The sequence below is a fragment of the Fomitopsis serialis genome (genome assembly GCF_022376445.1).
Source record: "Fomitopsis serialis strain Sig1Antser10 chromosome Unknown B0H18scaffold_170, whole genome shotgun sequence".
NCBI classification, from domain to species: Eukaryota; Fungi; Basidiomycota; class Agaricomycetes; order Polyporales; family Fomitopsidaceae; genus Fomitopsis; species Fomitopsis serialis.
In genome coordinates this window covers 44,057-69,528 of record NW_025955130.1, presented here as the reverse complement: position 1 = coordinate 69,528, position 25,472 = coordinate 44,057, and the positions used below count along the sequence as shown (strand labels likewise).

The 25,472-nt window shown below is 56.1% G+C and overlaps 10 protein-coding genes across 10 annotated transcripts; 7 read left to right on the top strand and 3 right to left on the bottom strand.

Annotated features, from left to right (window-relative positions):
- Nucleotides 1-127: 127 nt before the first annotated feature.
- B0H18DRAFT_1046671 (uncharacterized protein) lies at nucleotides 128-1,757 on the top strand. The gene is made up of 4 exons (XM_048030811.1): nucleotides 128-630; nucleotides 685-1,081; nucleotides 1,135-1,604; nucleotides 1,670-1,757. The coding sequence occupies exons 1-3, from the start codon at nucleotides 223-225 to the stop codon at nucleotides 1,602-1,604; spliced, it is 1,275 nt and encodes a 424-aa protein (XP_047886362.1). The 5' UTR covers nucleotides 128-222; the 3' UTR covers nucleotides 1,670-1,757.
- A 1,459-nt stretch (nucleotides 1,758-3,216) lies between these two features.
- B0H18DRAFT_887495 (peptidase A4 family-domain-containing protein) lies at nucleotides 3,217-4,121 on the top strand (the record flags this gene model as incomplete). Its single annotated transcript, XM_048041178.1, has 3 exons — nucleotides 3,217-3,429; nucleotides 3,486-3,663; nucleotides 3,724-4,121. 3 exons carry the CDS (start codon nucleotides 3,217-3,219, stop codon nucleotides 4,119-4,121), a joined length of 789 nt encoding a protein of 262 aa, XP_047886361.1.
- Nucleotides 4,122-4,661: 540 nt separating this feature from the next.
- B0H18DRAFT_1046663 (mitochondrial 50S ribosomal protein L28-like protein) lies at nucleotides 4,662-5,452 on the top strand. The gene is made up of 3 exons (XM_048030810.1): nucleotides 4,662-4,916; nucleotides 4,978-5,145; nucleotides 5,197-5,452. The coding sequence occupies exons 1-2, from the start codon at nucleotides 4,683-4,685 to the stop codon at nucleotides 5,119-5,121; spliced, it is 378 nt and encodes a 125-aa protein (XP_047886360.1). The 5' UTR covers nucleotides 4,662-4,682; the 3' UTR covers nucleotides 5,122-5,145; nucleotides 5,197-5,452.
- B0H18DRAFT_1046660 (uncharacterized protein) lies at nucleotides 5,453-7,254 on the top strand. Its single transcript, XM_048030809.1, has 4 exons — nucleotides 5,453-5,787; nucleotides 5,842-6,764; nucleotides 6,824-6,884; nucleotides 6,947-7,254. Coding segments are annotated over exons 1-3 (948 nt in total). The 5' UTR covers nucleotides 5,453-5,786; the 3' UTR covers nucleotides 6,848-6,884; nucleotides 6,947-7,254.
- A 78-nt stretch (nucleotides 7,255-7,332) lies between these two features.
- Nucleotides 7,333-8,641, top strand: B0H18DRAFT_1046656 (uncharacterized protein; the record flags this gene model as incomplete). Its single annotated transcript, XM_048030808.1, has 4 exons — nucleotides 7,333-7,396; nucleotides 7,470-8,154; nucleotides 8,187-8,404; nucleotides 8,465-8,641. Coding segments are annotated over 3 exons (927 nt in total), but the record flags the coding sequence as incomplete, so codon positions are not given.
- A 150-nt stretch (nucleotides 8,642-8,791) lies between these two features.
- B0H18DRAFT_1046655 (uncharacterized protein) lies at nucleotides 8,792-10,181 on the top strand. The gene is made up of 3 exons (XM_048030807.1): nucleotides 8,792-8,894; nucleotides 8,949-9,877; nucleotides 9,947-10,181. Coding segments are annotated over exons 1-3 (951 nt in total). The 5' UTR covers nucleotides 8,792-8,893; the 3' UTR covers nucleotides 9,968-10,181.
- A 295-nt stretch (nucleotides 10,182-10,476) lies between these two features.
- B0H18DRAFT_1046647 (kinase-like domain-containing protein) lies at nucleotides 10,477-13,375 on the bottom strand. Its single transcript, XM_048030806.1, has 13 exons — nucleotides 13,315-13,375; nucleotides 13,132-13,285; nucleotides 13,021-13,069; nucleotides 12,878-12,993; nucleotides 12,587-12,664; nucleotides 11,920-12,008; nucleotides 11,798-11,870; nucleotides 11,668-11,737; nucleotides 11,438-11,500; nucleotides 11,327-11,362; nucleotides 11,101-11,301; nucleotides 10,921-11,042; nucleotides 10,477-10,865 (listed from the first exon to the last, which is right to left on the bottom strand). The coding sequence occupies exons 1-13, from the start codon at nucleotides 13,350-13,352 to the stop codon at nucleotides 10,731-10,733; spliced, it is 1,224 nt and encodes a 407-aa protein (XP_047886356.1). The 5' UTR covers nucleotides 13,353-13,375; the 3' UTR covers nucleotides 10,477-10,730.
- Nucleotides 13,376-15,232: 1,857 nt separating this feature from the next.
- Nucleotides 15,233-16,263, bottom strand: B0H18DRAFT_1046642 (uncharacterized protein). The gene is made up of 3 exons (XM_048030805.1): nucleotides 15,793-16,263; nucleotides 15,536-15,744; nucleotides 15,233-15,481 (listed from the first exon to the last, which is right to left on the bottom strand). The coding sequence occupies exons 1-2, from the start codon at nucleotides 15,943-15,945 to the stop codon at nucleotides 15,652-15,654; spliced, it is 246 nt and encodes an 81-aa protein (XP_047886355.1). The 5' UTR covers nucleotides 15,946-16,263; the 3' UTR covers nucleotides 15,233-15,481; nucleotides 15,536-15,651.
- Nucleotides 16,264-16,499: 236 nt separating this feature from the next.
- B0H18DRAFT_960031 (1,3-beta-glucan synthase component-domain-containing protein) lies at nucleotides 16,500-22,030 on the top strand (the record flags this gene model as incomplete). The annotated part of the gene is made up of 16 exons (XM_048042899.1): nucleotides 16,500-16,725; nucleotides 16,780-17,045; nucleotides 17,116-17,289; nucleotides 17,313-17,390; nucleotides 17,439-17,556; nucleotides 17,613-17,716; nucleotides 17,800-18,753; nucleotides 18,814-18,928; nucleotides 18,970-19,127; nucleotides 19,176-19,434; nucleotides 20,352-20,555; nucleotides 20,607-20,783; nucleotides 20,839-21,220; nucleotides 21,273-21,735; nucleotides 21,786-21,891; nucleotides 22,002-22,030. The coding sequence occupies 16 exons, from the start codon at nucleotides 16,500-16,502 to the stop codon at nucleotides 22,028-22,030; spliced, it is 3,813 nt and encodes a 1,270-aa protein (XP_047886354.1).
- Nucleotides 22,031-23,024: 994 nt separating this feature from the next.
- On the bottom strand, nucleotides 23,025-25,313 carry B0H18DRAFT_887456 (uncharacterized protein; the record flags this gene model as incomplete). Its single annotated transcript, XM_048041176.1, has 8 exons — nucleotides 23,025-23,909; nucleotides 23,966-24,129; nucleotides 24,179-24,365; nucleotides 24,416-24,516; nucleotides 24,567-24,861; nucleotides 24,915-25,033; nucleotides 25,091-25,186; nucleotides 25,244-25,313. The coding sequence occupies 8 exons, from the start codon at nucleotides 25,311-25,313 to the stop codon at nucleotides 23,025-23,027; spliced, it is 1,917 nt and encodes a 638-aa protein (XP_047886353.1).
- Between the last annotated feature and the right edge of the window lie 159 nt (nucleotides 25,314-25,472).

The window sequence follows — 25,472 nt, the reverse complement described above, 5'->3', positions numbered from 1 at the left end:
GATATATATGCTCGGGCTGAACAGTGAAAATTGGCCAGACGACAGGCGCGTCTCTCGAGCAAATGGTTACAGTAACGTGACCGCGTTTTTGAATCCCGCGGCCGACCCGACTCGAAGCCCGGTCATCGAGTCATCCGCGACTGCCACTCACTCTGTACCGTTTCGATATCTACAGAACTCCTGAAGCTTGAAGCTTGAAGATCGACGTCGCTCTAGCCCAATATGGACTCTCTGTCTCGCCAGGAGACCTTGGCTATCCTGTCGGGAATGGGCGTCGAGCTGCCTCCCGCTACCAAGTTGCCAGATGAAGCTTTGCAGAAGCGGCTCAGACAAGCCCTGAACGGCGCACAGTTCGTCTCAAACGTGCTCCCGGATCCTCCTCTGAACCCAGCTACTCTATCAACATGGCCGTCGGGTCACGAAGTGTACGAGGGTGTGAGGCGGGGTAACTTCCACGAGGCTCAACAAAACTATCAGGCAAAGCTGCAAGGCAAGGAGACAGAATTGTACAAGAACCCGATGCTCGACGCTCGACAGACACTCATGGGCATCGCGAGGTGGTGGGATGAGGGACACCGGTGGATGGTCTTGCAGGATCCTGAATCGGAGCAGTGCGCCATTAACATACGAGTATGTCGCTCGGTTGCATGTCAGTCTTTCAGTGCTTACAGATCAGACTTACAGCTGCTGTCTGTCTTGGAGCTCGACAAGGATACACCAGTGATCATCTTGCTCTACCAGTCTGTCACTCGGGCGACCGTGATGGAGGGTCTGCAATGGCTGCACCAAATGCAAGACAAGCAGGACTCGCCTGGATATCTGGTCAATATCAAATGCACTCCTCTCGAGCAGAAGCTCTTGCTGAAAATCTTAGCGATCAACGCCAAACTCCTGTCGAGTACATACAAGCCTAAGAAGGAGTCTTCCGAGCAGAACTTCAAAGTCTCGTTCCTGCTCCCGCTTGGTCCGCTCAGTTTCGAGGACGTAGGCAAGCTCAACAACGATACGGGCTGCGTTCTGTGTGGGAGAAAGACTACGAGTCGCTGTTCGCAATGTCAGTCGGTTGCGTACTGTAGCAGTGGTGCGTGTCTCCTCGTTCTGTGCGCATACATCGCGCTAATTCTTCTAATCCAGACTGCCAAAAGGCGGACTGGCCTAACCACAAACGCGTTTGCCGAGCACTGAATGGTGGGACCTGGCACACCGCGCGATTCGTGACCGTCTTACCGGGCTTGGAGGGCATGTATGCAGCCTCGTTCAACAAGCACAGTTCGCGCACTAGTGACGGTCGGAACGCCGTCCGCAAATTGGACGCTTCTGTCATCCCGCCGAACCCGCACGGCAATCGGCTCTTCCTCGTGAAGCTGCAGGCGTCGCTCGGCAACACACCGTCGAGCATCATGGCGTATGACAGGCAGCGCTCCGTCGATGCGTACTTCCTGCTCAACGACAATCCTGAGGTCTTTATGGAGATATTGCAGGAGATGCGGGGGCCGAGAGGAGGCTATGGCGGCGTGAAGATGTATCGGTGGGCGAAGCGCGTCAGCGACTGGGAGCTGAGCATTTGTATGGACAAGGAGCCACAGACGGAGATCAAGTGGTGAGCGGTACACAGGTGTGACCGAGTGTTGCTCTGTCCAGCGGCCTACTCACAGCTTGCATGCCCCAGGCTGCCTTATTCTAGGTTCATGTAATGTTACGATACGGCGCCGTTGTCGTGTGGTCCTGGCATAATTGTATCGTCCGTGTCAGTTGGATCCGGTGTCGTCCACGCCTTGTCGTCGTACATACCGCCTGGTGAGTCCTTCGTGGGGTCGCGTTCGTCTCCTCAGACCGTACATGCCCAATGGGACCGCCTTTCACCATCATGTAACGCGACGTGCTTTCACGTAGGTTACAGATCTATCTCGATGTTGTCTACTCATCACGCAATCACAGATGACCATATGGCATTGCCCGCGCAGGCAATTGTGCTTCGTGCGAGGAGTGAGCCAAAAAGCCTCAAGTCGCCTATCGACGATCCAACGACGATCCATTGCGCTATTTAAGATCACGCTAATACTCTTGCCGGCGGTCCGCTTGCCTCGCTGATTGGTTCCCCAAGGCAGAAGCAAATTCTCCTTCCTTCACTGCGCAACTGTGGGGCCCCTCGACGACTTTGACAGAGGCCAAACTGGCACCTCGAACACGTCTGCTTTGTGGCTCTGCAAACGGCGGCTGACTTCAAAATGATATCGCTTGGGGTCGTCCGCTCGCGGCGCCCATTCTGAATCGTCTACCTGCCCGCACCCAAAACCTTTCTTGCCCGGTGACGGCCTAGAACGGTACGGACGATTGCTAATGCGCGGTTCTCAGAACACCGTGGATGCTCGACCAGGTATGTACCTGCTCGGCAGGAGAGAGAAGCCGGGGATCGTGTGAGGACCGTGAGGCATGCTTGACTACTGCCTTCGAATGTCGTGAGCACTCACGAAGACTACATAGGCCAAGTTCAGGGCATTCCCTGCAGAAGCATGATGCAATTCACACTTCCACGCTGTACTGTTCATTCCCCGAGCATAACGGTCGACGCCGAAGGCGGGATCACAATTGTGCAGTCTTATCGGCGGAAGACCATATGCATCGGTTTCATGCGGGCAACGACTCCATCAGCAGTTCTGTTGCTTGTTATCGGGGCCGACGGCCCTCGTTGTGATCCCCTGCGTGCGTCGCGCATGATGCCCCAGAGCATGTGAGTGGATTAATCTTGACTTCGGTACACATCATTATGAGTCCCGTAGATCCTGGGAGGAAGCTGTTGCCCTAGTTGTCCATCCTTCCTCCTGGATGCATGTTGCGCCGTCGACCCAGTGGTTCTGTCAACGTGATGCGCGTGGCTCTCATGCTCTAGGTCCTATCGGTCTTTTTAGGAACTACCACCGGTTGGTGTCTTCCCGTTGTGGTTGCCTCGAGCGACCAAAATCACGTCGTGCCGCAGGAGGGGAGACTGCTTCCGCGTACCTTTGCACCAGCTCCTTGCCAAGGCTGAGCGCTGAGGCATCATATGGCGAGCTGGCGATGAGCAGCATTCAGCAAGCTGTGCGCCATGCGCTCCATCAGCTGCAGGTATAAAGCTATGGCAAGCAGTACTACGTTCGCCAGGTTGCCCTCGGTCTTGACAAGTCTCTCGAGTCGACGCACCCCTGCTCCCGCTCCCGTCCTGCATCCTGCGTGAAGATGTTCGCCTCCAGCTTCTTCAGCTTCGTCTTCCTCGCCACCGCCGCCGTAGCTGCCCCCAAGGGCCGCCTCGCGGATCGTCTGGCACGGCGCGCTGAGGGCTCGCACATGTCGCGCCCCATGCAGCTCGTCGAGCAGCCGGAGGAGCTCAGCAACGTTTCGCAAGTTTCGTATAGTTCTAACTGGGCCGGCGCCGTGTGGGAGAAGAGCTCAGTACGTCGTGTTGGCAACCATCGTTCAGCACCATCAGGCTTACCTTGTGATTACAGGGCACCTTCAAGTCCGTTACGGGTACTTTCGTTGTGCCCACGCCGTCTACTCCCTCGGGTGGCTCTGGCTCCTACTCTGCCTCTGCTTGGGTCGGCATTGACGGCGACACCTGCGGAAACGCCATTCTTCAAACCGGCGTCGACTTCACCGTGGACGGTGGCTCCGTCTCGTACGATGGTACGTTAACTACATCACAGTCTGCGCGAGCGCAAAAGCTGACGGCGTACGCTTCGACAGCCTGGTACGAGTGGTACCCCGACTACGCGTACGATTTTTCTGGCATCAGCTTCAGCTCGGGCGACACCGTCAAGCTGACGGTCACCGCCTCCTCGACCACGGCCGGCAAGGCCGTGATCGAGAACGTGAGCACGGGGAAGACGGTGTCCAAGTCGATCACGTCGTCGAGCGCGCTCTGCGAGGAGAACGCGGAGTGGATCGTCGAGGACTACGAGGAGGGCAGCTCGCTCGTGCCCTTCGCCGACTTCGGCACGGTCACCTTCACCAGCGCGTCCGCGTCGACGGGCTCGGGCTCCACTGGCCCGTCGGGCGCGACGATCATCGACATCAAGCAGAACAACAAGGTCCTTACCTCTGTCTCCACCGGCTCCAGCAGCGTCACTGTCAAGTACGTCTGAGAGGGCCGGTTTGGAATGCTGCCTTTGCGACGGGTTGCGATACTACGCGGTTGTACGTTCTGGTTGTAACTGGTTGTAGGGCTTAAATGTGTGTTGTGTGCAGTAGAGTGTATTGCGACGTTGTAGGGCGTCAATGAAGGTCTTGTATTTGTGATGCCCTGCGCTTACAGAAGTGAACTAAGCCATACACTGATTTTGCAGTTCGAATGGTTTGTATGCAGGAGTCGGGGAAACACGGACATGCTACTTACGTGCCCTAGTGAGGTTGCAGTGAGGTGTTTGTTTGGGCCCTACCGTCTCATCAACACCTGTTTGTACGAACAGCCCGACTACATGCAGCATATCTCCCTCAAGGAACAACATTCCGCTGATGCTACTTACTTAAATTGAATCATTCGAAGGCCGCACCGACGCACTGGCAGTGAAACTGAAAGAGGCTGAAAGACCCGGAGAGTACTCGGAGGTGGTTGGATCGAAGTAAAGCACTTCCTAATCAGGAAACCGGGTACATAGTGCTTCGTCGCGCGCTTAATGCTCCAGTCTGTTCGTCCGCTATCCGCCATGTTCGCCTCCTTGCCCTTGCTCAAGGACGCCATCAGTGTACCATTCAAGCGGTCACAACTTGGTCTTTTTCACGGAAAGACCAAGCAATATGGCAATAACGTGCCGCACTCCCTGCACAAAACGCGGCGGTCGTGGTTGCCGAACCTCCACAACAAACGGTTCTTCTCCGACGCGCTGCAACAGTTCGTGCGAGTGCAGGTGTCCACGTGTGCGTTGAAGACGATCAAGAAGGTGCGTCGAATGCCCACTGCGTGACCGTCGTCGTTTATGTTGACCCTATGGCGTGTCTTAGTACGGAGGGATCGACAAGTACGTTCTCAACACGCGGCACGAGTTGCTAGGATGGGAGGGCATGCGGATACGAGTGATGGTGCGGGAAAAGCTGCAAGCTTCGAAGCAAGCCGAGATACAACCCGCCGCAGCACAGGCGGCGTGAAGTGGATGACGCTCGACACTTAAGGTATGGCGCAGTGACACCTGTGGGCGACTTGACATTCATTTTCCAAACTAGATTGTTGCTTCGCTTCGAGCGGTGCTGTAGGAAACCGCAGAGGCAACGGCCCACACTCGCATTAAACATGACGACGAGCGGAGCGAGACTGGCATGGGCCGTCGGGCACGGGGTAGAATACCTGCATGTGCGGGACGAGCATATATTGCGTCTGGTACATAATCGAAGGAAGTACTCATAGCATCGCTGACATGCTTGTCATTATCCCAACCATGTTGGGGTCGACGGGGCTTGCGGGTATGTGTGGTGACGAACACGTAGGACGTCGCTTCAGAGCAGAGGCATCGGCCTCATTTGCTGTCCACAAGGTGCGTCGTCAGATCGCTCCCGGCTCTCATCATACACTTGTCTTCGTATTGGGCGGATATGGGAATAAAGCTCCTCCAAGTCGACACTGAGCGTCAGTGATCGAAGTCGTTCGGCCTCTTCGCTTGAGGTCGACACGAGGCGGCCAACCTTATTGCATCGCAGTCTCACGCACCACATACGTGTCCCTTGTTCACCATCGTGGTCAACGTTCAAGCCGCAAGCTTCAGTCGTCTCCCACAATCGCAGCCTCGTCGCGCACCAGGTACCGTAAACCATACGAGAGTCAGTCACTCCTGTTGCATTTCGTAGATCCCGTTTCTGATCAGGTCGCCGCAGTGTCGTTGCAATCTGATCCGAACACCGTCGACGCCACGCAGGCAGTCCCCCCTACGACCGACGCACCAGCACCCTTCAATAAGCCCACCGCCGATCTCATCCTCCGTTCGTCGGATGGCATGAACTTCCGCGTGCGGAAGGCCATACTCGCAGAGGCATCTCCCGTATTCGAGGACATGTTCATGCTCCCTGCGTCGCAGGACGCTGACCACCCGGCCGGCAGTCTCCCCGTAGTCCCAATGACGGAGGACAGTTGCACCCTGGAGGGGTTGTTGCGTCTGTGTTACCCAGCCAACGACATGCCATTACAGACGTTGGACCAGGCATCTGCCCTGTTGGATGGAGCAAAGAAGTACGCTATGGATGGCGCGCAGCGCTTCCTACGTCAAAGGCTCTTGTCCTTCGCCGAAACCTCCCCGGTGCAAGTTTATGCACTCTCTGTGCGCCATGAGCTGCCGGATGTAGCAAAAGCCGCCGCACAGGCGTTCCTCGCGATCACCATCTCGAACAACGAACTGAGGAAATCAACAGACCTTCGACATATCAGCACTTCTGCGTTCCTGTGCCTCCTCGACTACCGCGACCGCTGTGCTATCGCTGCCATGGGCGTTTTTGACAACTTCACTTGGATTGATGCGAAGAGATGGTGCTGGCTCGAGGCATGTTGCCAAAGTCAGGGGATCGTTCTTGTGTTTGAAAATGGTGTTCAAAGGGACCCTCGAGCATGGTGGCTACGATTCATGGCACGCTGCCGCGGCCTGGTGAAGGCGAGCCCATGCGGAAAGGCGCTCGCCTCTCACAGCTGCACAGACGTGGCTCTCCAGGAGGCCGGGAGGTGTAGAAGCTGTGTCTCCCGTGCACCAGTTGAATTGGATCAATTTGTGGTTTGTCTCATGGCTCAGGTAGACAATGCGGTCGCACAGGTGAGTTACCACTCTAAACGATAACCGGTTCAGAACTCCCACTCACATTCACGTCGTAGGTTGAATTAGACATGGATTGGTAGCCACTGCAGACCCTGCCACGACCACCAGATGACCGCTGTGAGTCAGTTGTGTCGACATAACATTGTTCCTCGTCCTCATTCCGGGTCGTTGGTATTTAGATCGTGCAGGCCAGGCGGCTGGTCCGATTGGTCTCCTTACACCATATACAGTGCCCCGCTCAACAGATGACATGAAGCCGTCAAGTTTGCTGGGGATGTCACTTTTCGGACGTCAGACGAGTACTTAGGTGGTTTTCAACCACAACCGTCTGATGTGTTTATTATCCCTGGCGCTTAAAATATGTCTTCCCAAAATGACCGTTTTTGCGTGTAGTATGCATCAAGGACACGGCTTCAAACGTATACAAGGCTCATAGACACCAGTCTGAATGCAGCGGGAAGGTGCTAGGCACTCTGGCACGGGTGGGAAAGTCATTCCTGGGTAGCTTACGTAATCAGTCGGGACCACCAATGCCCGCGAGCAAACGAACCTCGTACGTCTCCGAGTCGTCAACCATAGTCGTGTCTCACAATTGCAGCCTCGTTGCGCATTAAATATCTGATACGAGAGTGAGTATGAGCCTCTGCTACGCTTCGTATACTCGGTACTGTACCTGACCAGCTCGCCGCAGTGTCGTTGCAGCCTGATTCAACGAGTACCGTCGACGCCGCACAGACAGTACCCCCTACGACCGACGCGCCAGCACCCTTCAATAAGCCCACCGCCGATCTCATCCTCCGTTCGTCGGATGGTATGAACTTCCGCGTGCGGAAGGCCTTTCTCGCGGAGGCATCTCCCGTGTTCGAGGACATGTTCACGCTCCCTGCGCCGCAGGACCCAGCCGGCAGTCTCCCCGTGGTCCCAATGACGGAAGACAGTCGCACCCTGGAGGGTTTGTTGCGTCTGTGTTACCCGGCTAGTGAAATGCCATTGCGGACGCTGGACCAGGCCGTCACCCTGCTAGACGCAGCGAAGAAGTATGCCATGGATGGCGCGCTGAACTTTCTAGGCGAAAGGCTCGTGTCCTTCGCCGAAAGGTCGCCCATACAGGTCTATGCCATTTCAGTCCGCCACCAGCTGCCGGACAAGGTTATCAAGGCAGCCCTCAATGCATGCCTCAATATAATTGCCCCCACGGCCAAGTTAAAGCGAGTGGCGGACTTCCAGCATATCAGCGCTTCCGCCTACCTGTCCTTCCTCGACTACCGCAACCGGTGCGCTGTGGCCATTGATTGCAGCGCCTTCGAAGATAGCACCTGGATCGATTCGGATAGATGGTGCTTCTTGACTTGCACCAATGACCTGTGTCAAGTCTACGTCGCTCACGGTCCGATGGCATTCAAGAACGGTATTCGCAAGTCTCCGCATGGTGGTTCCAATTATATATGGGTTCTTGCCGAAACGGATTACGGGGTAGGTTTTGTGGGAAAGCCCTAGAGCTCATCTTCTCCAACTACGCCGCGACAGCCTTGACTGAAGCGGCGAAGTGCAGCCACTGCGGCCCGCGGTCGGTAGCCGACTTGGAAGAATTCATGGTCACCCTAGTGGCTAAGATAATAGACGACGTGGTCGCACAGGTAAATTGTATTTCTTGTGATAGTTATCATTCAATTTCCTCAACCGCATGCGACTCATAGGTCGAGACAGACATAGTCTGGTAGCAATCTCTGGCTGAACAGATGACATGAAGTTGTCTGGCAAGGTGGCTGGGGATGTCAATTTCCGCCATGGTCTTACGAGTGAGCCATGGGTACCACGAACTGTACGTGTATATCTTCATAGAATGGTTAATGCAGCATGTCCACAGTAGCGCCATCCACGTAGCTGAAAAGTGTGAGAGCTCCTCCAAGTCGACTCTGAGCGTCAATGATCTGAGAAGTCGTTCGGCCTCGTCACTTGACATGCGAGAGAATGCAGTGGGTTGACACGAGGCTTCCAACCTTATCAATTGTATCGCAGTCTCACGCACCACGTACGTGCCCCTTGTTCACCGTCGTGTTCAGGCCGCAAGCTACAGTCGTGTCTCACCATCGCAGTCTCGTCGCGCACCAGGTATCCCATACGCGAGTCAGTCATCTCTGTCGCACTTCGTATGTTCTGAATCTGACCAGCTCGCCGCAGTGTCGCAATCTGATTCGAATACCACCTCGGACGCCGCAGTTACCCCTACGACCGACGCACCAGCACCCTTCAATAAACCCACCGCCGATCTCATCCTCCGTTCGTCGGATGGCATGAACTTCCGCGTGCGGAAGGCCATACTCGCCGAGGCATCTCCCGTGTTCGAGGACATGCTCTCGCTCCCTACGCCGCAGGACCCTGCTGAGTCGCCCAACAACCTCCCCATAGTCCCCATGACGGAGGACAGTCGCATTCTACAGGGCCTGCTGTGCCTATGCTACCCTATCAACGATATGCCCATCCAGACGCTGGAAGAGGCGTCGATATTGTTGGACGCTGCCAGGAAATACGCCATGGATGGAGCCTTGAATTACCTCGGTCAACGGCTCGTGGTCTTCGCGGACACCGCACCTGTGCGAGTCTACGCCCTTGCCATTCGCTACCAGCTACGGGAGGAGATAGTCAGGGCGGCCGCAAAGGCATCCCTGAACGTGGTTCTCGCCAACAACATATTGGCGACACTGGAGGATCTCACCCATATCAGCGCTTCTGCCTTCTTGCGCCTCCTCGATTACCGCGATCGCTGCGCTGCAGCGGCTGTCCGCAGCTTCGACGACTTGACATGGATTGACGCGAGCAAGTGGTGTTTTTTTAATTGCAGTGGTTCGTGCATAGGCTTAAGCGTTGCTCCGTGTACATTCCGAGATGGACTGGCTAGTTACCGGGGAAAGTGGTGGACTGGTATGATGACCCGTTGCCGCGCGATCGTGCTCAAGACACCATGCGGGGCAGCCCTTGCCTCTCAAGATTGCACAGCTTTAGCTCTCACACAAGCTGGTCAATGCAATGTCTGCACAGCGCGTGCGCCGCACGAGGTGGGCTCTTTCATGCTGCTCTTGGTGGCTGAGGTCGACAAGGCAGTTTCAGAAGTGAGCATTATTGATGATCACGATACCTAACATGAGTAATTGAAGCACTTCGCATTTCTCATCACCTAGGTCAAGCTAGCCATCGTGTAGATTATGGACGCTCTTACCTACACATGGTCCTCGTGGTCCCAAACATGTTCCGCCAATTTCCCTACCAAAACCGTGACCTGTAAAGCGAGAGCAGGATCGAAATACAGTGTCGTCTGGGGCCGTGGGCACACGAGTTTCACCAATGTCAAGCGTTTCTTGACGCCAGTCATCGAGGAGAAATTGTACTCATGGTGCTATGTTAATGATATGCTGGGCGGTGCGAAAACCTGCCATTAAGTTTCTGGTGGTAGTCGTCGATTCGGAAAGTAGTTGGGTCCACGCTGTTATTATGCGGAGTAGTATGCGAGCCAAGTTCTTCAAGCATCCTTGAAATGGCCCGGGCCTGTTGCACAACGTTCTGCAGTATGTCGTGGCAGTGGTCTCGACTTGGTGGACACTTAGGTTACACTGCTCAACGTCAACCATGCTGTTATAGCCCGGAGGTCTCACCGAACACATGTACACGCCTGGTACACGCAGTACAACCGTATGAGCCTGCTAACCATACCTGAGTTGTGTTCAGTTCATCAATCCTGCTGTACACACAAATCGAGCAGCCTAACGTCACCCCATCGGCACACACTGGTATCTCATATCATTACACTACTTCACGTTAGATATAGACGACGACCCGACGCACTATCGAACACCACCGAGCGGGCTACGGTATCCTACATAAATCTAACCCAATTGCAACTGAACGAGCTCAGGCAGCGCCCGGTCCTCATGTTTCTGTAGCCTGATACAGTCCAAGCGATCGCTGTTACTTCGCAGCAGTCGAGAGCTTGACGGACGAGAGCGCGTCCACGAGCCCGCTGTGCTCCTCACCGCCGGAGCTGCCGCCTTCGGACGAGCTGCTGTCGAAGTGCATGACAGAGTGCTCGCCGTCGACGTGTTCCTGCGAACGCGGGGTAAGCATCGGAAACATCAGCGTGAAGTGAGCGCACACGCACCTTCTCGGACTCTTCGAGGAGCTGCCGCAGGCTCTTGCCGCCGATCTGCGGATCGAGCGTATGCGTGTGTGCGAGCGTCGACATCCGGCGCATCGCCACCATGGAGAGGACCGCTTTCCGGACTGGATGGCACGGTCAGCACGCCACACGAAAGAGCACGGAGCACGGAAGGCAACGCACAAGTCTTCTTCGCGTCGAACGCCTTCTTCACTTGCGGCAACAGGTCCTTCGGCCCGCCGTGCGGGCTCTCGGGGTCGGCCACGTAGTGCGGCGTCGCGGCCGCGAGCCACGGGAGCTGGAGCGCCTCCTCCGCGGTCGGGCGTGCGGCGGGGTCGATCGTGAGGCACGAGGCGACGAAGTCGCGCGCGGGCTGGGAACGTTCTGCCAGTACTCGTCCGGCTCGAACTTGTAGTCACCGCGAGGATCGCCTCCATCTCTTGTGCTGCGTGTCGCGGTCGAAGGCGTTAGCCTGTCGAAAGTTAGATGGGGCAGAGTGGGAGAGGCGGAGGTGACGTACCGCAGAGGAGAAAGTAGGTGATGACACCCATGGCCCAGACATCGACAGGCTTGCCGTGGCCAGCTGGAAGATCGTCAGTGTACAGTCCTGTATACATAACCCAGCCTCGTACTTTTCTTGAAGATCTCCGGGGCCATGTACTGCAGATCCATCAGTAAATTGTCCAGTACTGCTGCAGCACTCACCCCCGGCGTACCACAGACCTCGGTGAGCAGATGGTCCTCCATAACACGACTTAGGCCAAATCGCAATCATAATGTCTGCGTCCTCGTCCTTCGTCCGGAACAGCAGGTTTTCGGGCTTCAAATCTGGGAAACCCGGTGAGCCACATGGCTCGGGATTGGTACCGATGTAGCTTACCTCTTGTACGATACCACAGCCGTGAATGTACTTCACGGCGCCCATGATCGTCCGCACCAGCTCGGCAGCGTCGCTAACGGGTACATCTCAGCGATTGGAGCGGAAACGCGACCAGGACTCACGCTTCGTAGTAATTTCCCTTCGCACATATCCGATCGAAAAGCTCACCGCCCGTGCAAAGGTCGAAACACAGGTACAGATTGTGGGATGTCTGGAAATGATGTCAGCAAATACAACCGGTTAGGCATCGATAGGTTTGGGGCATCCTGTGTCTGGACGTAGGCAGCGGCAAGACTAGCCGGGAATTTACGTCTCGGAGGCCTTCAGCCATCGGACGTAGTTATCGGTGGACTTCCGGTACCTGCCGCAGCTGCACAATACGGCAGACAGGCAGATCATGCATCGTCAACCAAGAATCGGACAGACCGACCGACACTCGGCAAGCCTGGCGGTGAGTAGCCTCATGGCAGGACTCGCGTACGCCGAGCGTACAATCGGCGCTAAACACTCGCACTCGCCCGAAATCGGCTTGGACTCTGCTTGGACTGCTTCTCCCTGACTCTGACCCTGCCCGCATGGTGCCGTCCACAGCAAGGTAACCAGACGAGCCCGGTGAGAGCTGGTGAGGTATCTTCATATGCCGTTAGGCTGCGCTGGGACGACGGGCACCGCGCCGCCACACTGTTCTCGGTCACGTCCAGTGTGTCATCCTGGCCAAGACGCAAACGTGCGAACGCGCGCACCGTCCAGCCGATGAGAGGAATGGGAACGGAAGGGGATGAAGCTCACCTCGAAGTAGTCGTGAAGCGTGACGATGTTGGGGTTGCCTCTTGAGACTTTCTTGAGTACCGCGATCTCGTTCCGCACCTGAACATCGCCCGCAAACAATGATCATCAGTAAGTCGTCCGACCGTACCTTGCAGTGGAGCACCCAGAGGTCGCACCGATCCGCAGGGCCGCGATAGATGAGGATATATGCGCACCATGTACTCCCGCCCCTCCATAAGCTTCTTGTTGATCACTTTGCACGCATAGTACTCCCCCGTCTTGATGTGAACAGCCTCCTTGACAATGGCATACGTTCCACTGCCCAGAGTCTTCCCAGTGCGGTACTAGAGGTTCTCGAGGTGTCAGGGCGGTCGCCGCAAGGCAGCATAGAGGAACTTGCCTGGCAGGGCACCGTCGCTGGGGTGGGGCTCATTCTGTTCGCTTTGCGGACGTACTGCGATGTCGCGGGTTCGGTGACGGTGAGAGGGTTGTGGAGGACGCCGCCTGCGATGAGCAGGTGGTATAAGTACTGGCTGCAGACAAGGGCGCTGCACGAATAGACGCACCGCTTCGCCTCTGTCGGGCTGTGCCGAGGGCCTCTCCTGCCTCCCTCGTCCCTCCATCGATGTCTTCCTCGTCTCCCCCGCATCGCCTCGCTCTTTCCCCTTCGATATATGCGAACGCAGCCGCTCGACTGCAGGTGAGGACGCGGTGGCGGTGCTCTCGGGCGTGTCGGAGAACCTTCTGACTTGCGCTTGTGCGCGATCTTGCGGAGGTAGTGGAACATGGTGGACAGAGCCAGGGAGATGGTGAGGGGCGGCAGCGTATGTCCTGCCCGCGCACCTGAGACTCCTTTATATACGCTCAACGCCACGCCAGGGCTGCGTGCTTAGCTTCCGATCGTTACAATACGAGAAGGGTCCCGGGCTCCGGCGCTGTGCAGCAGAACGCTCGCTTTGGCGGCTCCGGTTTCGACTAGGTTTCGATGCTGTGCTCGCCGCTCGGTGACCCGAGCTCGTCCAGTCACTCTTCAAACAGAACATGTCTCGCTTGGGTGAGTCGTGCATCGCCTGCCTTCTTGTTTTGCAAAAGAAGGACTGCACAATGGTAGCTTTACTCGCAGCGCAGGAGATAGAGCGGCTTATTTACATTCTATCACCTCAACAGGGCTATGCGCAATGTCTTAAGGAATGCTCTCCTCGCTGCGCACAGCGACTGCGGGGACGCCGACGCTCACGGCAGGCGATCAGCCCTGCCGGTGACCATGCCGCGATGACCTCATCTCGAGGTCGCAGCCGGTGAGGATGATCCGCAACATACTGTGTGGTATGCCTAACTCACCGGTCACACACCTCCGCCTCAGCAGTACACTCGCAGGGCTCCTACCAAGAAACTTAGATCAGGGCTATGTCGACGTGAGCCACACGAAGTCAAGCCCGGCCTCAAACGTCACCTTCCCTGCTCTGTGAAGACGCAGAAGCGCCCACTCGGGATCAAGCCGGAAGATGGTGTACATCTTTCACTGACCTTCATGCTGTGGCTCATTCACTCGACGTCCTATAGGCCTTCGCACTGCAAAGATGTCATGATTTCCTCAGCCGAAAAGGCTTCGCAAGCGAAGGGGATTCCTCACAGGTTTCTGGTGGCATAGATACATCTCGGAAAGACGTCGAACTTGAAGGACGCCCTTCCGGTGGACAATAGACTATGAAGCTTCTCCTAGGCCGAGAGTGATGCGCTCTGGTCCCCTTTCCGATGGTCACGAAGGTATGTAAAGAATTTGCATCTCACTGCAATTCTTGTACGTGAAGGAAACAGTGGTTCCTTTGCAGTGTCGTTGGACGCTCAATCGATCGCTCTGTGGTCCACCTCGTGCAGGTCACAGGGCAATGAAATTCTATGCTAGGCTATCGACACGACCCACCTGGCAGGCAAGCCCACGTACCACTTCTCGGACGGACGCCTGCGGAGGCTTCCTTACTGTGGCCGCTGCTGCTCTCCACGAGCCGTTGCCCACCGTGTTCCGGACACTTCATACACCCGCACTCACACCCACAATCACCGCGCACTGGCATGGTGGTCCATCCAGCCACTGACAGTATGCTGCCCGCCTTCGTTGTCAAGGGGTCAATACTCCCGCGCTCTATTGTCAGCCACACGGGCGGCGGCTGCGTGGAAGACGGAGACTGGTCGATAATCGCGAAGGGCACACGCCCCGTTACATACCGACGCTCAAGAACTCGGAACTCTGTCTGACAGCTGACAGCGCGGTGAGGCGGGAAGGATGCTGGTATGGGATGACCACACGTGTTCAGCGTGTGTCTCTGGTCACCACTCCGCATTGATATCGATTGTTGAATCTAGACGTTCAGGGCTCCTGTACGAAGCGTTCGAAGGTGCCGGTGAACCGTCGAGGGAGTGACTGAAGTCTATCCTCCTTTCATGGTTTGTATTCGACCCTCGGATACAAGCCAGGAAAGATGGTTAGGCTTGTCATCACGTACGTAGGCGCATCCGCTATCATTGGGAAGCTACTTCGGGTCGATGGGGTTGGAGAAGGAACATGTATGTCCGAGCACGACTTATGGGATTCTACTGTCGGTGCACTGGCGGCATTGCTTCGACATTTTATGTACTGGAGACGTATATCCGTGAAGTATCGCGAGGGCTGGTGTTCTGGCAACACTTCTAATTCCATTATAGCACTGACGTGGCGAAAAGACACGGAGTGAATCCGAGCGAATAGTCAACTACAAGAGTACGTCATTCCCTTCAAGGAGCCGAGAAATTGGGCCCTGGAGGGCCGACAGCCAACGTCGGCTGCAGATGCTGACATCGTCGAATGAAAGGCTAAGCAGAGGTCCGAAGAGCAATTTGAGTAGACCTATGTTGTGTAAGCTATTTACCCTTTTGTTCCTGCGCAGCGTCAGTAAATAAAATAGCGCTGCCTCGGTGCCGTGAACAGCGCACCCCTTCAAAAAATTCGGCGCTGCCGAACTACGCGTCGATCATCGATTGCTGCACAAGCACTTGAAGTATCGGGACATCGTTCGAACGTAGAAGCGGCGGCGTCGAGGCGGAAACGATTAAGCACTTAGCTCGCGCCCATTCACAGACGACAGACGGACGCGGTCCCGAACATGGCTTGCCAAGAGTTGTTTGCTGGCATTGAATTTACTCTGAAGCATCAAATGCACGCCAGAACAGACTCAAAGAGTCTAACTCACAATGAAAACCAACTTTGAGGCCTTGAAGCGTGAGCTTGAGGTAGCGAGGTTGCGCTGAGAAAAGCCCTGAGCCTTCTGATTGTATACGTATAAGGCAGTGGAAGAATACCAAAATATACTTTCTAGACTAGATTTGAGTGAGAACGCAACCATTCCCGATATACCGAACGTGCACTGGCACCCAGAGCGCTCCGTGCGGTCATAGGCACGCTGTAGAGCGGCAGCTGGCCTGGCTTCCACGCTGTGGTGAAGAGTTGGTGTCAGCAGGTGGTCCGGCGCAGCAGCACCGTGTGGCTGTTGTTCGGTCTCTGACGAGTTGATTCAAACTTGATGCGACGTCGAGGGCAGCGAGCTCCCTCATGCGTCTCCATCTGAGCTTGCACAATGCCGCGTGAGCCGTCCGCCAGAGCCGTACCAAGTGCTGTGACTATCGCACAAGCGAGAGGCCGTATCGCGGAGGCAGATGCTGGGCAGAAGGCGATGAGGACCAGAACAGAACAGAAAGAGGGTAGTGGAGCTCGGCGCGCGCTAGTCAGAGAATTGAACCCCCGACGCACCATATCGGGAAGCACCTGCCTGGTAAGGAAGGCTGGCAGTTGGCGGGGCTGTGGGAGACTGGATGACCCAGCCGCAAGACAAACGGCTCCTCCTTCGTCACGCCTCCCACCCTCCCCTTCCCCGTCGACGACGAGCTCGTCTTATCCGCCATGGCTGGCCGTCCTGGTCCCCGCAGCCAGGAAGGCATGTACGTCTCCTCCTCTCCCACATCCGACCAGGACCCCTTCAGCAACGCCCAAGCGGCGGATGGACGCTATTACGATAACGACTCGGACAACTACAACAGGCGGGACACGTACATGTCGGACTCCAGCCAGAACGGTCTGAACGACGATGACCGCTACTACGACCACCATGGCGCATACGACCCGTACGGTGAGTGTGTCCACGCTTCGATACCGACATTTCTCACTTTCGCGTCCGCGCAAGGCCCGCAACCCGACACAGATTCGGAGGCGGAGATGTACGGTGCAAAGTATGCACCCTCTGCAGAGTCGCTCGGCCCTCCGCGAATGGGGATGTCGGAGGCATCGACGCCAACGTATCTCGATTCTACCGGCGCCGCGGGCACGAGGGAAGCCTACCCATCATGGAGTTCAGAACGCCAGATCCCGCTATCCAAGGAGGAGATTGAGGACATTTTCCTCGATCTTACGCAGAAGTTTGGCTTCCAGCGGGATTCGATGCGGAATATGGTGCGTGTGTGAATGCTGTTTCATCGCGGTTTTGCCTGACGCTGGCCTGCAGTTTGATTTCATGATGCAGCTACTCGACAGCCGCGCGTCGCGCATGTCGCCGAACCAGGCGCTGCTCACACTTCACGCAGACTACATCGGCGGCCGTCACGCGAACTACCGCAAGTGGTACTTCGCGGCGCAGCTGGACCTTGACGACGCGGTCGGTCAGACTCAAAATCCTGGCCTGCAACGCCTCAAGTCGGTGAAGAAGCGCGGAGGCCAAAGACCGCGTCGGAGAAGTCGCTGCAGAGCGCGATGGAGCGATGGCGGCAGGCGATGCACAACATGAGCCAGTACGACCGCGTGCGTCAGATTGCGCTCTGGCTGCTATGCTGGGGCGAAGGCGCGCAGGTGCGGTTCGTCCCCGAGTGCTTGTGCTTCATCTTCAATGCGCGGACGATTACTACCGGTCGCCCGAGTGCAGAACAGGATGGATGCTGTGCCGGAGGGTCTATACCTGCGAACAGTGGTAAAGCCCTTGTACCGCTTCATCGTGATCAAGGATACGAGGTTGTCGATGGGAAGTTTGTGCGGAGGGAAGGGATCACGATAGCATCATTGGATACGACGATGTGAACCAACTGTTCTGGTACCCCGAGGGCATCGCGAGGATTGCCCTCGTTGATAAGGTCAGTATCCTGTCTTGTTCTCGGGTGGGCGCGCTAACGTCTTGTTGAACTAGACTCGTCTGGTGGACTTGCCGCCTGCACAGCGGTTCATGCAGTTTGAGCGGATCGACTGGAACCGGGCGTTTTTTAAGACGTACTACGAGAAGCGCTCGTTTGGACACCTGCTAGTGAACTTCAACCGGATCTGGGTCATTCACATCGCGATGTATTTCTTCTACACGGCATACAACTCACCGACGCTCTACAATGGAGCCAACTCTGCGGCGATGCGCTGGTCCGCCACCGCGCTCGGCGGCGCTGTCGCGACTGCCATAATGATTGCTGCGACGCTGGCCGAGTTTTCGTACATCCCCACGACATGGAACAACACCTCCCACCTCACACGACGTCTCATCTTCCTGCTCATCACTCTCGCACTCACCGGCGGTCCTACGATCTATGTCGCGATTGCGGAGGGTAACTCTCCGGGCGGTTCTTTGGCGCTCATCCTCGGTATCGTCCAATTCTTCATCTCGGTCGTCGCGACGCTCCTCTTCGCCATCTTACCTTCGGGACGGATGTTTGGTGATCGCGTGGCGGGCAAGTCTCGGAAGTACCTCGCGAGCCAAACATTCACAGCGAGTTATCCGGGCCTCTCCCACACCGCCCGGCTCACGTCTATCCTCGTCTGGGTGCTCATCTTCGGCCTCAAGTACACGGAGTCATATTTCTTCCTCACGCTCTCGTTCAAAACTCCGATTCAGGTCATGGTCGGGATGAAGATCCAGAACTGCAATGACAGATACTTCGGAAATGCGCTCTGCAGGAACCAGGCGGCGTTCACGCTCACGATCATGTACCTGATGGATCTCGTTCTCTTCTTCTTGGATACCTTCTTGTGGTGGATCATCTGGAACACGGTCCTCAGTATCGTGCGCTCGTTCGCGCTCGGGTTGTCGATTTGGACGCCGTGGAAGGACATCTTCACACGGCTGCCGAAGCGGATTTACGCCAAGCTACTTGCTACGGCGGACATGGAGACGAAGTACAAACCCAAGGTTCGTGAAATCCGTTTGCTTGCAACGTGAGTTTGGTGGCTGACGCACCCCGGTTTGTAGGTGCTCGTCTCGCAGATCTGGAACGCAATCATCATTTCAATGTACCGCGAGCACCTACTCTCGATCGACCACGTGCAAAAGCTGCTCTACCACCAGGTCGACGTCGGCAACGACGGTCGTCGCAGTCTCCGGGCGCCGCCTTTCTTCATCTCGCAGAGCGACAAGGCCTGAAGGGCGAGTTCTTCACTCCCGGCAGCGAGGCAGAGCGTCGCATTTCGTTCTTCGCGCAGTCGCTGACGACCGCGGTCCCGGAGCCTATCCCTGTCGATGCGATGCCGACGTTCACGGTCTTGACGCCTCACTACAGCGAAAAGGTTAGTGTGCTTTCTATGGCGGGATCGGCCGTGCTCATGATTCTCTAGATCCTTCTCTCGTTGCGTGAGATCATCAGGGAAGAGGACCAAAACACTCGGGTCACGCTCCTCGAGTACCTCAAGCAGCTGCACCCGGTCGAGTGGGACAACTTCGTGAAGGATACCAAGATTCTCGCTGAGGAGTCGGCAATCTATAACGGCACGAGCCCGTTCGGCACCGACGAGAAGGGCCAATCCAAGGCTGACGATCTGCCGTTCTACTGCATCGGGTTCAAGAGCGCGGCTCCGGAGTTCACTCTGCGGACGCGTATCTGGGCGTCACTCCGTGCACAGACGCTCTACCGTACCGTCTCCGGCATGATGAACTACGCGAAGGCCATCAAGCTCCTCTACCGCGTCGAGAACCCGGAGGTCGTTCAGCTCTTCGGCGGAAACACGGACAAGCTCGAGCGCGAGTTGGAGCGTATGGCGCGTCGCAAGTTCAAGTTTGTCGTCTCAATGCAGCGGTACTCGAAGTTCAACCGGGAGGAGCAGGAGAACGCCGAGTTCCTCCTTCGTGCATACCCCGACCTGCAGATCGCTTACCTCGAGGAAGAGGCGTCGCGCAAAGAGGGCGGCGAGGTCCGCCTGTTCTCCGCGCTCATCGACGGGCACTCCGAGTTCATCCCCGAGACTGGCCGTCGTCGTCCGAAGTTCCGCATCGAACTCCCCGGTAACCCCATTCTCGGTGACGGCAAGTCCGACAACCAGAACCATGCGATTATCTTCTACCGTGGCGAGTACATCCAGCTCATCGATGCGAACCAGGATAACTACCTCGAGGAATGTCTCAAGATCCGTAACGTCCTCGGTGAATTCGAGGAGTACTCTGTGTCGAGCCAGAGCCCGTACGCGCAATGGGGCCAGAAGGACTTCGTCCGCAACCCCGTCGCGATTGTCGGCGCGCGAGAGTACATCTTCTCGGAGAACATCGGTATCCTCGGCGACTTGGCCGCTGGCAAGGAACAGACTTTCGGTACCCTCACGGCGCGATCCCTGGCCTACATCGGCGGGAAACTGCACTACGGTCACCCTGATTCCTCAATGCGCTCTACATGACGACGCGCGGTGGTGTCTCGAAGGCTCAGAAGGGTCTGCACCTGAACGAGGATATCTACGCCGGCATGAACGCATTCGGTCGCGGTGGTCGTATCAAGCACACCGAGTACTACCAGTGTGGTAAAGGACGTGACCTCGGTTTCGGCACCATCCTCAATTTCCAGACGAAGATCGGTACGGGTATGGGCGAGCAGATGCTCAGCCGAGAGTACTACTACCTCGGAACGCAGCTGCCCATTGACCGTTTCCTGACGTTCTACTACGGTCACCCCGGTTTCCACATCCACAACATGTTGGTCATCTTGTCCGTGCAGATCTTCATCACGACGAGTAAGCAGAACCTTTTTCTCCACCGTAGCACATGGCTGACTCTGTTCGTAGTGGTCTACCTCGGAACGCTCAAGGGTCAACTGACGCTTTGCGAATACACGTCATCCGGCGCGTTCATCGGCGTGGCAGGCTGCTACAACCTCAGCCCGGTGTTCCAGTGGATCAACAGGTGTATCATCAGTATCTTCTTGGTGTTCCTGATCGCGTACTTGCCTCTATTTTTACAAGGTATGATTATCTTAACGCATTTTGATTTTTTGTTGGTGCTCAATGCCGTTTGCAGAACTTGTTGAGCGTGGTACCTGGAAGGCCGTCATACGTCTGAGCAAGCACTTCGCGTCCCTGTCGCCCGCGTTTGAAGTCTTCTCAACCCGGATCTACTCACATTCGATTGCGAGCAACCTGACATTTGGTGGAGCTCGCTATATCGCGACGGGACGTGGGTTCGCGACGACAAGAATCTCATTCAGTATCCTATACTCGCGTTTCGCTGGCCCTAGTATCTACCTTGGTATGAGGCAGTTGGTGATGCTACTCTACGTCACAATCACGCTGTGGACTGGATGGGTCGTCTACTTCTGGGTCACCGTCCTTGCACTCTGCATCTCGCCATTCCTTTTCAACCCGCACCAGTTCTCCGCGGCGGACTTCATCGTTGACTACAGGTGAGTACTTTCATGCTGCGTTACGTTGCTTCTCGTACTTACATACCGCCAGGGAGTTCTTGCGTTGGATGAACCGGGGAAATTCTCGAGTCCACCAAAACTCATGGATCGGCTACTGTCGTCTCTCACGGACGATGATCACTGGTTACAAGAAGAAGAAACTCGGACATCCGTCTGAGAAGCTGTCCGGCGATCTTCCTCGAGCAGGTTGGCGCGCCATCATGTTCTCGGAAGTCCTCTTCCCCATCGCTATGGCCATCCTCATGACGGTCGCGTACTTGTTCGTCAAGTCATTCAAGGTCGACGGTCTCCAGCCGCCGAGCCCACTCGTGCGGATTGCCATCGTTTCTCTTGGCCCCATCGTCTGGAACGCGGCGATTCTTTTGGTCCTCTTCATGTTCTCACTGTTCCTCGGACCATTGCTTGACACGCCCTTCCCGAAGTTTGGTTCGTTCATGGCCTTCCTCGCGCACTCACTGGGTGTCGTGGGCATGATTGGCTTCTTCGAGTTCCTGGTACGTTGACTATCATAGCTTTCCAAACCGCTGCTGATACAGTGTCACAGTGGTTCCTCGAGTCCTGGGACGTCGCCCATGCTGTGCTAGGACTCATCGCCGTCATCTACATTCAACGCGCGATCCACAAGGTCCTCATCTCGGTGTTCCTCTCCCGTGAGTTCAAGCATGACGAGACAAACCGTGCATGGTGGACTGGCAAGTGGTACGGTCGGGGTCTCGGTGCACATGCGATGTCACAACCGGCTCGCGAGTTCATTGTGAAGATCATCGAGTTGTCACTTTGGAGCTCTGACTTCCTTACTGGCCACTTCCTGCTTCTGATCTTGACACCACCCGTTCTGCTGCCGTACATCGATCGTGCTCACTCAACGATGCTGTGTAAGTACCTACAGATGTCTCCTTGACAAGTATAAGACTGATCAGCTCCACAGTCTGGCTTCGTCCGTCGAAGCAGATTCGCGCCCCTCTGTACTCCATCAAGCAGAAGCGCCAGCGTCGGTGGATCGTAATCAAGTACGGTGTCATCTATGTGCTCGCCATGCTCAGTATTGCAGCTCTCATCGCTATCCGTGAGTCATTGATTGTCTACGTCGTTTGCGGCATGTGACTCATCTTTGCTACCCACAGCCCTCGTCTTCCGTCAAGAACTGCACGTAAACTGCACCATCTGTCGGAAGGTCTGAGCGGAAGCGGACGGTTGTGCTCTTGTGATTCGGCCCTACTACCACTACCATCTCACATATCATAGACTATCGCACTTGTACTGTTTTCTCGCCCACCTGTATGTGACGGACTCGTCGGTGCCGCCTAGGCCTTTGTTTCTTTGTAGTACGGAGATGGACTTTTTTATGCCCGCCCGTGGCACGCTCCTGCCACCAATGACCTGCGTACCCGCGTACCTACTACTAAATGTCATGAACACTTATACGTATACATGGTGTTTCTCACTGAATTCGCCACCAACATGCTTGCCGATGGGCGAGCCCTTACCGCTACCTTCACCTGGCACCACCACGAAGCTCAGGAGGAGGAAGTTAGAGCGACCGTCGGTCCTGCCACGCAGCGCGGTTCATAGCTTGACGCAGTGCCCGTCTTGCGCAAACGCGCGGGGATATCCAATTATGAGCGATGAAGATAAGTATGTTCGCGGGGACAACATGAATGCGATGCGAGACAACATCCGGACAATGCGACGAGTCCGACGACGAGAACCAATTGTGATGTACACCAAATAGTAAGAGCGCCAGAAGTGCATGCGTACGATAGCCCGGATTCAGCATATGTAGTCACTGTCTTCGAGGCAAGAGCGAAGTCAAGCTGGGCTGCGAAGACGAAGCACCTATTGCGCTGAACGCATGGCCTGCCGGTGCCCGCCCAGCTGGCACCGCTGGTGGCTTCCTCCGCTTGGCGGGCGGTGGAGGTGCTGCCCTCCTGTGCGGCTTGGAGTTCATCGTCGACGACGACGAAGAGGAGAGCACTGATACAGGCGAGTCCGGCGGCTCCACTATGGCCAGAGGCGACGCAGGCTCCATTACCATCGACGCCTGCGCGGCCGGCGCGGACGTCGGCGAGTTGTAATCGCTCCGCTCGCGCGTTGTGAGCGTCGAGAACGCCGCGGTCGTCGCCTCCGTGTCCATCGAGCCTGCGCGATGGCGGGGCTTCGGCACGGATGAGGCCGCCGTGGAGGTCGATGCGGTCACGATCCGTGGGAGGCTCATCGTGCTGTCCGCGCTCGGCTGGCGCAGGCCCTCGAAATACCCTCCGCGCGGCGTCCGTTGGTCGGACGGCCGCCGGGACATGCTGCCCATGTCAAGCAGGTTCTCCGCGCTGCGGCTCGCCTTCGCGTTCTTGCCGCGGAAGGAGTTCGAGCGGTCCGGCCGCGTGGTGGGCGAGTTGATGCTCTGTGGCACTGAGATGGCAGAGGTAGAGGAGAGCGCGGGGCTGTCGACGCGCCTGGGCGTGTCGCTGGTCTTCTTGCGGAACTGGACGCACCAGTCGCCCGCAAGGCAGCGCAGGACGAGCCGCTTCGTCGTAGGGTCGATGTCCCGGATGGACTCGTTCTCGATGAGCGACTCCAGTGTGTGTACGATCTGTCCGCGTTTGTAGGGCATTGAACGGAGTTGTGTCTTTGTCAGGAGCGGATGCAAGACTCGAAGGTATGTATGTCGAAGCTGCGGCAATAGAACGTCAGACACGGAGACAAACTAGAGTGTGTTATGGTACGCACCGACTCATTATCTTCGTCGATGTTACCGATTTCTCGCAAGAATACATCGACCAAGACACAAAGATCATTCGTGTAGAAGTACTCAGACATGCCTTCTGTTCTGAACAAAAGGTAGAGCAGCTTCAAGACCAGCAATTGCATACAGAGATCTTCGGGGCTGCGACCTGGAAGAAGGTGGGCACTGGAGCAGTCAAGCACAGAGAGGTAACTTACTGGCACGATTGAGCATGAATATCATGTTTTCGCCGAACGTCATGCTCGACCCTCGCCGTGTCATAAGCACCTGCAAGACGCGGTTGTCGTTCTCCGTCTTGTGACGATCTCCGTGGTTTTGCTTGCCACCACCATTCTCTTCTTGAGAATGCAGCGCGGCCACCATGAATTGCTCATTAAGAGCGACCTACGTACAGTCAGCGGATGATTACAATAGATCGTGGAATGGACACCCACGAGTAATTTTATCACAGAATAATTGAAGGTCTCATCTTGCATATGCCGTGTCTGCTCGATGAGATCGAACAGATAGTCAATGAAGGAGTCACTGAAGCTGTCTGGGGCTATATGAGCGTCAAGTGTGACAGACGACTCGCACCGCCCTCACCTAGTTCTTGGATCGTCATCTTCTGCACTCTACAGACTTCATAAAGAATGCGCACAGATTGTGTCCGCAGCTTGGCTTCGATCGGTACTGCGACCGCCCGCTGATACCCACTCCCACCGGAAGTCGTGCCTGAGAACGTATCCTCCACGTCCGGATCAACATCCACTAGGACATTGTCCATGAGCAAGGGAAGCAGTGGTTGCCAACGCTTCTGATCGCGCAGGAAACTCGCTTTCCGTCTCCCGTAGGCCAGCAGGACGCCGTAGAGGATGAGCTGCTGATGAGGGTCTGTGGCCTACGGAGTGGCCGACGGTCAGCGGAGCACAGGGGGCACCAGGACGTTCACACCTTCTGGGTATCGTCACACAAGATCCTGGTCATGCGCTGGGAATGGAATTGGAACAGCTCCGAGGCGATGAGGAGGTCGCATGCGTGCTCCATCTGCAATGGACTTTGCAGGTACTGTTCTGTGTGGGTGGTCGGCTCAGTCACATATGTCTACGCTCCATAACAGTTGCGTTCACCGTGATATGCCGCGCAGAACGAGACGAAACGTCGCAGGGTGGCATCTAGTCGTTCGAGGGTCAGGCCGTCGGAAACATTGAGCATGTCTTCCAGCTCTGTGGCCCACTTTTGTCAGAGATGTAAACGGTGGCAAACAAACGTGTAAGACGCACCAGACCAAAACTGCTGAGCATTTTCGATGATGTATACAACCCCGAAGACATCCGCCGGCGGAACAGGCATATCAGACTGTACGGATTTGTACCTGCGCATGATCAAGCTTAAGAAGACTAACAAGCGATGTCTTACTTACCTACCCTTCTCGGTATCCTCTCCGGACCTCGCAGCGAAGGCAAGTAGATGCAGAGGGTATTGGAACAAGTCGTGGCGAAAGGCAAGCGG

Bases quoted from the DNA above. Each gene is read 5' to 3' on its own strand.
- B0H18DRAFT_1046671 (XM_048030811.1), top strand. From the start codon at position 223: ATGGACTCTCTGTCTCGCCAGGAGACCTTGGCTATCCTGTCGGGAATG. The intron at 631-684 runs GTATGTCGCTCG...TCAGACTTACAG, and splicing joins AGTGCGCCATTAACATACGA to CTGCTGTCTGTCTTGGAGCT. The intron at 1,082-1,134 runs GTGCGTGTCTCC...CTTCTAATCCAG, and splicing joins GGTTGCGTACTGTAGCAGTG to ACTGCCAAAAGGCGGACTGG.
- B0H18DRAFT_1046663 (XM_048030810.1), top strand. From the start codon at position 4,683: ATGTTCGCCTCCTTGCCCTTGCTCAAGGACGCCATCAGTGTACCATTC. The intron at 4,917-4,977 runs GTGCGTCGAATG...GGCGTGTCTTAG, and splicing joins CGTTGAAGACGATCAAGAAG to TACGGAGGGATCGACAAGTA.
- B0H18DRAFT_1046660 (XM_048030809.1), top strand. The intron at 6,765-6,823 runs GTGAGTTACCAC...TTCACGTCGTAG, and splicing joins TAGACAATGCGGTCGCACAG to GTTGAATTAGACATGGATTG.
- B0H18DRAFT_1046655 (XM_048030807.1), top strand. The intron at 9,878-9,946 runs GTGAGCATTATT...CTCATCACCTAG, and splicing joins TCGACAAGGCAGTTTCAGAA to GTCAAGCTAGCCATCGTGTA.
- B0H18DRAFT_1046647 (XM_048030806.1), bottom strand. From the start codon at position 13,352: ATGTTCCACTACCTCCGCAAGATCGCGCACAAGCGCAA. The intron at 13,070-13,131 runs GTGCGTCTATTC...TGCTCATCGCAG, and splicing joins AGCCCGACAGAGGCGAAGCG to GCGGCGTCCTCCACAACCCT. The intron at 11,043-11,100 runs GTGCGTTGCCTT...CGTGCCATCCAG, and splicing joins GTTCGACGCGAAGAAGACTT to TCCGGAAAGCGGTCCTCTCC.
- B0H18DRAFT_1046642 (XM_048030805.1), bottom strand. From the start codon at position 15,945: ATGGTTGCGTTCTCACTCAAATCTAGTCTAGAAAGTATATTTTGGTAT. The intron at 15,745-15,792 runs GTGAGTTAGACT...TTGATGCTTCAG, and splicing joins CCTCAAAGTTGGTTTTCATT to AGTAAATTCAATGCCAGCAA.